Source organism: Salvia miltiorrhiza, chromosome 5, assembly GCF_028751815.1.
Source record: "Salvia miltiorrhiza cultivar Shanhuang (shh) chromosome 5, IMPLAD_Smil_shh, whole genome shotgun sequence".
Taxonomy (NCBI): Eukaryota; Viridiplantae; Streptophyta; class Magnoliopsida; order Lamiales; family Lamiaceae; genus Salvia; species Salvia miltiorrhiza.
The window spans coordinates 53,991,773-54,002,955 of NC_080391.1; the positions used below are offsets into that span (position 1 = coordinate 53,991,773).

The window sequence follows — 11,183 nt, forward strand, 5'->3', positions numbered from 1 at the left end:
ATAAAATATTTGATTTCTTAATTATATTTGTCTACAATTGCAAGATATGTTCACTGCATTTAAAAAATAATTTTTGAAATACAAAAACAAATACTACGAACAAATGAACCCAGCCAAAAAAGAAAAAAAAATAGAAAATTAATCATTCTAAAATTGCAGTAACACGTCAATTCAGGAACAAAAATATTAATATTTATTGTATTACCTTAAAGATAGATATGTACCATATCTTCCCAAAAATAAATAGATTATGTATGACTTAAATATAGACATAATCGGTTACAATAAAGGAGGATTACTATATTAACCTTTTTCAATTAAAAAATAACTTAATATCCAAAAAAACATGATCCGTTAGATTGATTTATTTTAATGCTCAAGATTCATTCTTCATTCTCTTTACATTTAGCTTTCTTTTTTGATCCCTTCCCTATATATATATATATATAGCTATAGTTCTTAGCTATCAACTATTAATTTCAGAAACCTAATGGGCTAATTGGTGATGAAGTTGGGCTTCTCATGTGGGTGACACTCATTTGGGCTGGAGTAGTAATTGGGCCGGGGCCAGTGGGCTGTGCGTATCATTCCCAACTTCTTCGAAAACCACCTTGTCCTCAAGGTAGAGACTCCTAACCTCCTTATAGACCTCTGCAAGTGCATAGGATTTTAGAATACTTCTTTTTCGAGCCACGTCTGCAATCATACAACTAAAGAGATGTTTGTTCAACTTGTAGGAAGAATCATTCCATAAATCCTTTTGGCATATTATCCCCTCTTCATGTTTCCCAGATAGGTGAGAGAATTGCACATATTCACACACACCAGTAGACTCATTCACATGACAAATCAATCATTCACAAACCAATCCCTTAATTTCATTACCCTTCTGAAAGTGCATTGACATAACTTTCTGATGCACTTCACTTATTTCAGATGCATCTGTAGCTTCTTGAATCTCTAAGCTTGCTTCACATGTTTCAGCCGTATCCTTGGCATCTTGATTCTCTAAGCAGAGTGGTTGTTCAGTTGCCTTGACAAAGCTCGCTGTTTCGCTTGCTTCTTTAGTTTCTTGTACGATCATCTGATTAACTTCTTGCTCTTGAAGTTGGCTCTTCTCATGTTCTTCAAATTTCGATGATCCAAAACGAAACTTGATAGCTATCTTCGATGATCCAAAACGAAACTTGATAGCTATCCAGAAGTTGCTCCAAGTCGTTAATAAGTAATTCGCCTCCAACCATCGGAACCATGTCAATGCCTCACCCTCTAAGTGATAAAAGACCAATGAAAGTCGATGCTCACCAGGGACATCGCGAAGAGTGAAGTATTTATCTTTTCAACATGTCCATTCATAAATATCACCATCTTTCCCAATAAACCTAAGTGAATTTAGTCCGAAAGCCATCAATATAGACACAGTATCAGATTCTCAAATATTAAACTCCTAAAATTCCTTCAACAAAACAAATTCAACTATCCATCAGCGTGCCTACTTTAATCCTTCTACAAGTAAAATCATATCTATAATCAATTTCTATCCAGTCGAAAATGGGTTCCATTCTTATAATACTAACATTAAATTATCCCAACATTTATCGATAATTTCATTCAACACGAGTTCTCAATTAATTACGAGAACAGAAGATGGACACAACAAATATGCCTTAAGTTGAAAAATGAGCAAAAGCATTTCCTTTTAGCCTCATTACTTAATTTGAGCACTAAAATAATTGAAATTTTCCCTCACAAAAAGTTTTCATTCCAATAAAATTACTCAACCTTTCCCCCCACCACTTTTGAGCACATTTCTCCATCTTTATAAACAAACACACACAAGAATTACAGCAGATAAATTAAATCACATGCATCATTTTTTTTAAAAAAAGCATGGAAAATGGCAAACTTTTTCATATAATATTGATCTCATTTTCACTCATAATAATTGCAACTCCATGTGCACATGGTTGGGGCTACGAAGGCCACACAGCCGTGTGCAGAATCGCACAGGTTCGCTCTTCTCGCCCACACACTTTGCCTCTGACTATTTACACAACGACACCATTTTGATATTGTAATATAACAACATGCAACAGGCGAGATTGAGCAAAGCAGCGGCAGCAGTAGTTAAGAAACTGCTGCCGGCCTATGCAAACGGCAATTTAGGAGCGCTGTGCCCGTGGGCCGACACAGTCAAGTTCCGTTACCCGTGGTCGCGGCCGCTGCATTTCATCAACACCCCTGATCACCTCTGCTCCTACTCATATGCCAGTTATTGTTATTTTTTAATTTTATTTTATTTTTTCAAAAAAAAAATTTGTTGATTTTAATATCAGAAAAAAAAAAATAAAAAATTATAGGGGATTGTATAGATAAAAGTGGAGAAAAAGGCTTTTGCTTGGCAGGAGCAATCAACAACTATACTAATGAGCTACTGGACTACAATAAGAAGAAGCAACAATGTAAATAAACATTGAATTATATAATTTTGTTACTCCCATTTGTGTTCTATAATCTAATTGTTTTATATTTAATTAAATTAATTAGATAATCTAACAGAATCGTTGCTGTTCGCCTCACATTTTATGGGAGACATTCATCAGGTATATATGATGCTGAAAAATGTGATGAGTTACATAAACATATATGCCTTCATATTTGAATATATTTTTTTTTGTCGAAAAAAAATGATGAAAATATATATTTGCAGCCGTTGCATGTTGGATTTACCTCAGACAAAGGAGGTAACACCATCAACGTGAAATGGTTCAAAAGAACAACAGAATTACATCATGTAATTAAGCTGATTTTCATTTCAATTAATACTAAGAATTAATTCTTGCACATTTTTATGGTCCAATTCAAACGTCTTTTTTTTGTTATTAATATTAACAGGTGTGGGATACTGATATAATTAAAAAAGCGCAAGGCAAAGGAGCCAATGCTACAGATATGAATGGTTTCGTCAGCAACATTCAAAATAAAATAAATGTAAAAATACACATTTATACAATTCAAATGTATATTTTCTTGTTTTACATCTTATGATTTTTTTTTTTTTGGGGAGCTTCAATAGAGCCAGTGGCGAAACCAAGTGAAAGGATGGGTGTTTTGCACGCTGGGATGTACAAATTCGTACGTTAATTTATTCAACAAAAAATACCTACAATTAATATACAAAAATTAATGAAAAATCACAAATCAATATGAAGTCTAATAATGTGTTGAATTAGGTATGCAACAGAGAGCATCACAGCAGCTTGTCAGTGGGCTTATAAAGGAGTGCAATCTGGTTCAACACTTGCAGGTTTTTTTCTTAATCTTGATCTTGGAAAAATAAGTTTTATTATTATAATTTTTGTTGCAATTTTTATTTTTTTAACCAAATGTAGATACAAATATTGTTGCAGATAAATACTTCAACACACGATTGCCTGTTGTGGAACTGCGATTAGCTCAAGCAGGGGTTCGCCTTGCATCAGCTCTAAATCAGATATTTACATGATTTTATGGCTAACTATATATTTTTGCAACTGCAAAAATATAGTATTGTTTAATTTCAGACATAATTAAATAGCCCCATGCAAATAACTGGTCTTAATAAAACATGTCTGCCTACATCTTACTTGGATAATAAATTAATGCTTGTTTTTGGTTGTAAACCCAAATATATAAAGTATGAAATAATTTTATTTTTTCTCCATATCATATATTTTGTCCCTCTGATGATTGTCAAGTCACCATCTTTGTAGAGTTAATTGCTTGTAAATTTAAAAGGTTTCGTTTTTTTTGCGACTTTCCCACGACCTTTCAATTTGACGCAACAATCCATAAACTGTTAATTTTTTCTTAATGTTATCAAAATTAGAAAAATTGGGGGAATTTTCGGGGACATTCCGGTGTCCATATCAGCTTAAAATTGGTGGAATTTTCTAATTTTGGGAACATTATTTAAGAAAAAATTTATAGTTTATGGATTGCTATGTATTTGACACGACGGAAAGTTGCGAAACGAACGAAACCTTTTGATTACAGGCAATTAACCCATCTTTGTATTACTCGTTTTTTGTTGCTTCGAACATTTGTATTAGAGCATCCGCAATGGGATTCCTTGATAGCCTACTTGATAGTGGTTGTGTTATTGCGTAGGTAGTGCTGCATTGGGGTTCCCTGATAGCCTACTTGATAACATTAGTTTTGATTTTTATGTTTTTCATTTAAATTTAATTGCGCAAATTTAAATAACACAATTTATTTCAAATTTAAATTGCATTAATTATAAAATCCTAAATATTACATAAAACTTAAATAAAATAAAAACAATTCCTAAAAATTAACTACTCTGGCCCTAGAGGTTCGAAACGTGCCCAAAGGTGCTCCATCAAATCATATCGGAGCTGAGCATGTAGTTGTCTATCTCGGAGAAGGCTATCCATTCGCACATATTCCTCGAAGAGCTAGACGCCCCGTCATCATCTCTCCAGTTGGCAGCCGCTTCACCTTCGTGCTCCACGATCATGTTGTGCAGAATGATGCAACACAACATGATGTCCTTCAGGTGCTCTACGTACCAATTGCGCACCGACTTTGAATGATTCCCCACCGAGCTTGAAGGACTCCGAAGGAGCGTTCAACATCCTTCCGGGCCGATTCTTGCATCTTCTTGAACCTTGCCTCCTTCGGATTGGTTGCCATTGATGGACTCTTCACGAAGCAACGCCACTCCGGATATATGCCGTCACACAAATAGTAGTCCATCCGGTATTCGCGCTGGTTGGCATGAAAGACCACCGGCGCCACAGTTCCTCCTAACACGTCGGAGAATAGAGGAGACTGATTCAGCACATTGATGTCGTTGTTTGAACCAACGACTCCGAAGAAGGCGTGCCAAATCCACAAATCGAAAGAGGCAACGGCCTCCAATATATCAAGGTGGGCTCTCCCTGATCCCCGCGTGTGTAGGCGCCGTGCCACGCCTTTGGGCAGTTCTTCCACGCCCAATGCATGCAGTCTAAGCTCCCGAGCATCCCGGGAAAACCATGTCTCGCCACATGCATATGAAGTAGGCGTTGCACGTCAGTTGGCGTTGGACGGCACAAGTAATGGGCTCCAAAAGCCCGTATGACCGCCTTGCAGAACTTCTTTAGGCATACACGACCGGTTGAGTCCGCCACTTTGAGATACTCATCGAAAACATCCGCACTAACCCCGGTGGCTAATTGGCGGATAGCCGACGTGCATTTCTGCAAAGGAGAAAGAGAATCTCGACCGAGTGCATCAGTGCTCATATGGAAGAAAATATCTTCACCTTGAACAGCCTCGACGATGCGCAAGAACAGCTCCTTCTGCATGCGAAATCGACGCTGGAAAAAAGTAGGCTCGTATGTTGGATTGTCGATGAAGTAGTCTTGCATAAGACGTACATGGGCCTCTTCACGATCACGGTAGACGTATGATCGGGGACGTTTGACACGCGCCGGCTCTGGCGCCGGTTGGGGGCAGTATGATTGAAGCAGTTGTTTCTGCAACTCAACCAACTCCATGAACTTTTCAGCGACTTCGTCGGAATCGGGCGAAGAATCATGTTCAGGTGACGACATTTTTGGAAGAACGAATATGATAATTTGCAAGAAAAATTGTAGAAGGAAGAAGGAGTGAGTTGTGATGAATGAAAGTGAGTTGTGATGAATGAGTGAGGGAGAAGTATTATTTATAGAGAGAAAAGAAGAGAAAAAAAAATTCGAAAAAAGTGCAAAATTACCGTTGAATTTTTTTTTTTTTTTCGGGCGCGTGCAGAGCACGCGCCGCTCGAGTGCTACCCGAGCACTCGAGGAATACTCGAGACCCCCCCCCCCCCCCCCGCAGCGCTGCTACTCGAAGCCAACGCCTTCCTCGAGTAGCCACTCGAGGAAGGCGTTGCGGGTGCTCTTACTCGAATATTTCAAGTTAAATTGGTTGAGTTTTTAAGACATAATCTTCAGTAATTAATTCTTAATATAATACAGTTAATACTATCCCAAGCATATCTGTTGATTTTAATTTGGACATTAGTTTCTGCAACAACAAAAATCAGCCCCCATCTCATATTAGAGATTTTAATTTTAATTTCACATAGATCCTTATGCAACTTTCAAATTTGTAATCATTATATATTAGGCCTTTTTATTTCCCCTGATAATAAAATAGGAAATTGGCTTTAATCATGGGATTACAGCATTAATTATCTTAATTGTTACCTCCTGATTAAAAAAAAATCAGTGGATTTTTCATGTTTTTGCTGCAAATATTAACACTGGCCAAAATTACAAAAAAAAAGTGAACATAAAAGTCATTTTCATAAATCATTAACGTAACGGTACAGCTATGGAAATAATTAAAATTGGATTTTCCACAAAATTCATACAATCCTACAACATTAATATTGGTTTATAACCATTTACTACTACTTGCTGCTCTATTATAAAGGTGCTGCATACACCTCAAATTCTACCATAAACAAAATTTAAATAAAAAATGGAGTTATGCAAATTTGAGATAGTAGCATTTGCAGTGCTTGTATTCTACATACCAGTTGCCCATAGTTGGGGAATCGATGGCCATCTCATCATCTGCAAACTTGCACAGGTTCTTACCTTCATCAATTCTCTCCTTTTACTCCGTTTGACGACACGAAAACCTCGTTCCAACGACTGATTTCTCGTTGCAGCCGAGGTTGAGCAAAGCAGAGGATGCTGTATCACATCTCTTGCCAGCATATGCAGAGAACGATCTCGGCAGCCTGTGTTCGTGGGCAGACCGCGTCAAGTTCAGATATCACTGGTCATCGCCTCTCCATTACTTGAACACCCCGGACGATCTCTGCACCTATCAGTACAAAAGTGAGCACGAAATCGGCCCCTTTTCGTATCATCAAGAAATTCTTGAAATGTGAAAAAAAAGGAATTTTCTCTCTGTGTATAGGGGATTGCAAGGATGAAGATGGAATAGCAGACAGATGTGTAGCCGGAGCAATCAACAATTACACCACTCAGCTCCTGAGCTATCGAGATTCCACGTCCACATGTAAAATCTGTCAAAATTCGAATTTACCTAATTTTCTTGAATATGTGATGTTCTAAACTTGAAAAACTCTACAATCCTCAGATAATCTCACAGAAGCACTGCTTTTCCTATCCCATTTCATGGGGGACATTCATCAGGTTGATTTATGGCACTTCATTTTTCGAGCTCAAATCATATATATGCTCGATAACATACGATCTTATCAAATATTTGTTTCCGAAAATGCAGCCTTTACATGTAGGATTCACTTCAGATAGGGGGGCTAACACTATTGATGTTCATTGGTACAAGAGGAAATCAGTTCTTCATCATGTGAGTTTCCCACGAAGCACACGGGCATATTCAAAAACCCATTTTTCACATAGAAAAATGTAGTCACCCTAATTCTACAGGTATGGGATAATAACATCATTGAGACAGCAGAGGAAAGATTTTACGACTCTGAAGTGGACGAACTAATCAATGCGCTCGAGAAGAACATAACAGTAAGTAACCTTGTTTTACCTGATCAGAATCGCACCATCTGTGTCGATGTTATGTAGCTGTGATGATATTCGTACCCCGCCTCTTGAAACTCTGCAGACTGTGTGGTCCAACCAAGCAAAGGCATGGGAAGCCTGCAGCAAAACATCTTGCCCGGACGTGTAAGTTCAAGCACAAATTTAGCAAAAAAATCCCTTGAAATCGGGTTTGAAACCCGGTTTGGCGGTTTCATAAAATAAAGACTAAATATACCTTTTTTATGATGTAGATATGCATCTGAAGGTATTAAAGCAGCATGTGACTGGGCATACAAAGGCGTCCATGAAGATTCAGTGCTTGGAGGTACATACATGACACATACCTGTTTTTCCTGCAACAATCTTTCGTAATCCGCCTCTTGTAATAGTACACCACTTCTGCAGACGACTACTTTCTGTCCCGTAGGCCAGTTGTCAATCTCCGGCTAGCTCAGGGCGGAGTCCGCTTGGCAGCCACGCTCAACCGAATATTCGGATGATCACGTTTCAACTCTGCCTTCAACCCGAGGATATTGATGAAATTCTGTTATTTTCAAGTGTAATCCATTTGAGGAATAGCCCCAAATAATTATTTCATTGCAAGAATGTAAGAAGCTCTGATCAATTTCAATTTATCACAATTCTATTTCAAAGAACAGTTCAAAGAGATGCCAATATAACTAGCATCATACATAATTAAAAAGGTTAAATTTGATAAAAACAACTTGTTGTATGTTGTCTCTTCCCAAGACTCCACCAAGTTGAATTAGCCGATGAACAGCATCATTTTGCCTGTTCGTGCCGTTGAAACTGAACCAACTTAGATTTTAGGTCAGCAGGGATTCGGACAGGACGATAATTTTTGTCAAGCCAAACCGCTGTCGCTCTTGCCTCCAAAACGGGCTGGAGAGGGAGACGTTTTAGAGCATCAAGATCAGAACATTTGGAAACCTTGCCAAACTAAAACTAGTATTGATAGTGAATAAAAACAGATTGCATATTAGATACCTCTAGGCTAGGAATCTTGTAGATGAAATGTTCAAAGAAGAGTCGAACAGAAGAAGTGTCGCTCACCCTCACCTTCACAACGAAGCTGTCTCCACTCTATTAAAAGACAGCATAAAAAGGTGTGACTTTATTACTACTCTTTACTTTCTTCAAAACAAATTTAACAATCATTTGGTGTTGAAGAAAATGCACAACACTTGAAAACGCGCCACTACAATTAGATGATAATCGTACCCTTAGAGGTGCGAGAAACTTGATTGTCAATTCCGATAAAGCCAATGCATCGCCAGTTCGTGCCACTTCATCTGCATTCACTCCAATCCTCTCCATAAACTCGTGACGACCTGCATATGCTTATGTATTAGAATTAGAGAGATAAGCTAACTTATTTATTAGAGAGATAAGCTGCTTATCTATCTTAGTGTGCTAGATTGTTTAGTGCTACAAATATGTCGACTCATTTCCTCATCTTCTACAACTTTAACTTAGACTTTCCAAAGCCTCAAATGTAATATAAATTTGCAAAGATATTAGAAAAGCACTCTCACCATGTTGGCAATAACTTGCATAAACAGCGTTATTCACAACACCATATTGATCTAACTCATAGTCTCGAACTTTGAGTTCAACTTCATGGAACCCTTGCATTCTGGAAACAAACACAAATGGAATGCATCAACATTTTCCGACTAAGGCATCCCCAATTTTGGATTTGCACACGAATTTTAAATTTTGTTTTCAAAATAACAGACTTTATATTGTCTATAATTTTCTCCTGATTTCACTTTCCGACCAAATTAGAGCTGACAATAGTGAAATTAACAATGTAAAGTCATGTTTTAAACCAATTAATCAAAAGTAAATGAAAAATAATTGCAGACATGCAAACCATAAAGAGCATTACATAATATATATATTCGATAGAATCAAGATTAGATGGAGTAGAGCATACAAGAACAATGGCCATCAAGAATCTCAAATCAAGATTCCAGTGAAGTCATAAGAGCCCATCAAAAATTTCAACCTGAACGCTCTGAAATCTCAAGAGAAAAAAAAAAAAAAATACGACGATTAAATTACAAGAATAAAAGAAATTGTGAGTACCCTTTTCCACCATTGAAGTCAACCGGCAGAGCATTGCAGCTCCTCACACGTGAGTAGGATAATCCGACACGTGTCAGGCTGATATTCCGCCGGGGATCGGCCGGAAAATTTGCAGAGGGCCGCGAAAAGTGAACGGCATCAGAGTAGTCACGTGACCGTGGGACGGGCACGTGCGTGCCGAGATTGGTTAAACAGTTGACCATTTCTGTAAGCTTTGATGAAATAACTGAGAATTTTGTCGGCTCACTCTCACTGATTTATCATGTCTGGTAAAATAGATAATAAAATCAAGTACATCAAGGAATTCAATATTTTTACTCTCATATTTTTAGTAATTTTATTGGAAATAGAACAAAAAAATGTACTACAACGTAGTACGCACTAGGATAAAACATACTCCTTTCATCTCACATTTTTATTTGAGAATTACACGAGATTTAATAAAGTGATGGAACATGTTGTAAGTAGAATAAAAGTCACTCATTTCAGGAAGTGTCTATGCTGAACAGTGTGCATGTGCACACTGTCGTTGAGATTGTGACACGTAGTTATTGAGCAAAAACCACCCAGCTTTTCTTTTTAGAAACTCAGACCGGTTTTTTATGTAAAAATATTGCCGGCCCTTATGTCTCCTGTATTTGATTTGACCCTCATAATTCAAAATTGTTTTTAACTTTTTTTTTATATGTCTCGAAATTTCCGCTGCCTCCGTTTTTAACTTTCTCAAAATGTGTAATTGGTATTAGTTCTAATTTTTTGTAATGTGTTCTATTTCTGAAATTCTTTATGTAATATTATATTTTGGCGTGTTTCACTATATTAATATTGAGTTCAATATAACACAATTTTTAAAACAGTTTTTAATATTATATTTTGGCGTGTTTAACTATAACACAATTTTTATAACAATTTTTTTGGTGCTAAAATTCTGTCTCATCTCATTTATTCTATTTTAAGACTATTAAAAAGATAATAAATTTAATTCATAGAAAATATTTAATATGCATCATAAATTAAAGATTATAACATGATCTTTAATTTGATGAATAAATCATAACAAATAAATTTTAAAATAAGAATGGATTGATTATAAATTTTAGAATGGATATTTAATAAGATATAAATTTTAGAATGGATTGATTATATGACGCCATGTAGGATAAGATTTATTTTGTTATAATATATATATATATATATATATATATATATATATATATATATATATATATATATAGTACCGTGAGATCACCTCTTAAAATAAGAAATAAGAACTAAGAAAAATGTATGAATTTTATGTAGAACACGTATGAATTCGTTGTATAAAGATATGAATTGTGAAAAAATAAATTTTTGCTACCTTTAGGATTCGAACTCATGACCATGAATTCATCCAATATGATGATGAATCAACCGTAGATCTTGATAATCTAAGGGCTGAAAATAATTCTTATTTTATATCTTAATTGTGTATTTATTTTAGCCCTCCCCTATATATATATATATATATAT

General features: G+C 36.2%; 3 protein-coding genes across 3 annotated transcripts; 2 read left to right on the forward strand and 1 right to left on the reverse strand.

Annotated features, from left to right (window-relative positions):
* Positions 1–1,890: 1,890 nt before the first annotated feature.
* LOC131026123 (endonuclease 2-like) lies at positions 1,891–3,505 on the forward strand. Its single transcript, XM_057955892.1, has 9 exons — positions 1,891–2,010; positions 2,097–2,271; positions 2,361–2,462; positions 2,548–2,603; positions 2,711–2,794; positions 2,896–2,964; positions 3,077–3,135; positions 3,234–3,307; positions 3,393–3,505. Exons 1-9 carry the CDS (start codon positions 1,891–1,893, stop codon positions 3,503–3,505), a joined length of 852 nt encoding a protein of 283 aa, XP_057811875.1.
* A 2,817-nt stretch (positions 3,506–6,322) lies between these two features.
* On the forward strand, positions 6,323–8,140 carry LOC131025076 (endonuclease 2-like). The gene is made up of 9 exons (XM_057954677.1): positions 6,323–6,679; positions 6,723–6,878; positions 6,961–7,062; positions 7,144–7,199; positions 7,291–7,374; positions 7,455–7,547; positions 7,645–7,706; positions 7,814–7,887; positions 7,968–8,140. Exons 1-9 carry the CDS (start codon positions 6,514–6,516, stop codon positions 8,060–8,062), a joined length of 888 nt encoding a protein of 295 aa, XP_057810660.1. The 5' UTR covers positions 6,323–6,513; the 3' UTR covers positions 8,063–8,140.
* A 45-nt stretch (positions 8,141–8,185) lies between these two features.
* LOC131025075 (acyl-acyl carrier protein thioesterase ATL3, chloroplastic-like) lies at positions 8,186–9,964 on the reverse strand. The gene is made up of 5 exons (XM_057954676.1): positions 9,675–9,964; positions 9,119–9,219; positions 8,805–8,914; positions 8,571–8,666; positions 8,186–8,465 (listed from the first exon to the last, which is right to left on the reverse strand). Exons 1-5 carry the CDS (start codon positions 9,875–9,877, stop codon positions 8,346–8,348), a joined length of 630 nt encoding a protein of 209 aa, XP_057810659.1. The 5' UTR covers positions 9,878–9,964; the 3' UTR covers positions 8,186–8,345.
* Between the last annotated feature and the right edge of the window lie 1,219 nt (positions 9,965–11,183).

Coding starts and splice junctions, on each gene's coding strand:
- LOC131026123 (XM_057955892.1), top strand. CDS start 1,891: ATGGAAAATGGCAAACTTTTTCATATAATATTGATCTCATTTTCACTC. Junction 2,604..2,710: donor TTATGGGAGACATTCATCAG/GTATATATGATG, acceptor ATATATTTGCAG/CCGTTGCATGTTGGATTTAC. Junction 3,308..3,392: donor ATCTGGTTCAACACTTGCAG/GTTTTTTTCTTA, acceptor AACCAAATGTAG/ATACAAATATTGTTGCAGAT.
- LOC131025076 (XM_057954677.1), top strand. CDS start 6,514: ATGGAGTTATGCAAATTTGAGATAGTAGCATTTGCAGTGCTTGTATTC. Junction 7,063..7,143: donor TCGAGATTCCACGTCCACAT/GTAAAATCTGTC, acceptor TACAATCCTCAG/ATAATCTCACAGAAGCACTG. Junction 7,707..7,813: donor AAAACATCTTGCCCGGACGT/GTAAGTTCAAGC, acceptor TTTATGATGTAG/ATATGCATCTGAAGGTATTA.
- LOC131025075 (XM_057954676.1), bottom strand. CDS start 9,877: ATGGTCAACTGTTTAACCAATCTCGGCACGCACGTGCCCGTCCCACGG. Junction 9,220..9,674: donor GACTTCAATGGTGGAAAAGG/GTACTCACAATT, acceptor GTTTGTTTCCAG/AATGCAAGGGTTCCATGAAG. Junction 8,667..8,804: donor AGTTTCTCGCACCTCTAAGG/GTACGATTATCA, acceptor GTCTTTTAATAG/AGTGGAGACAGCTTCGTTGT.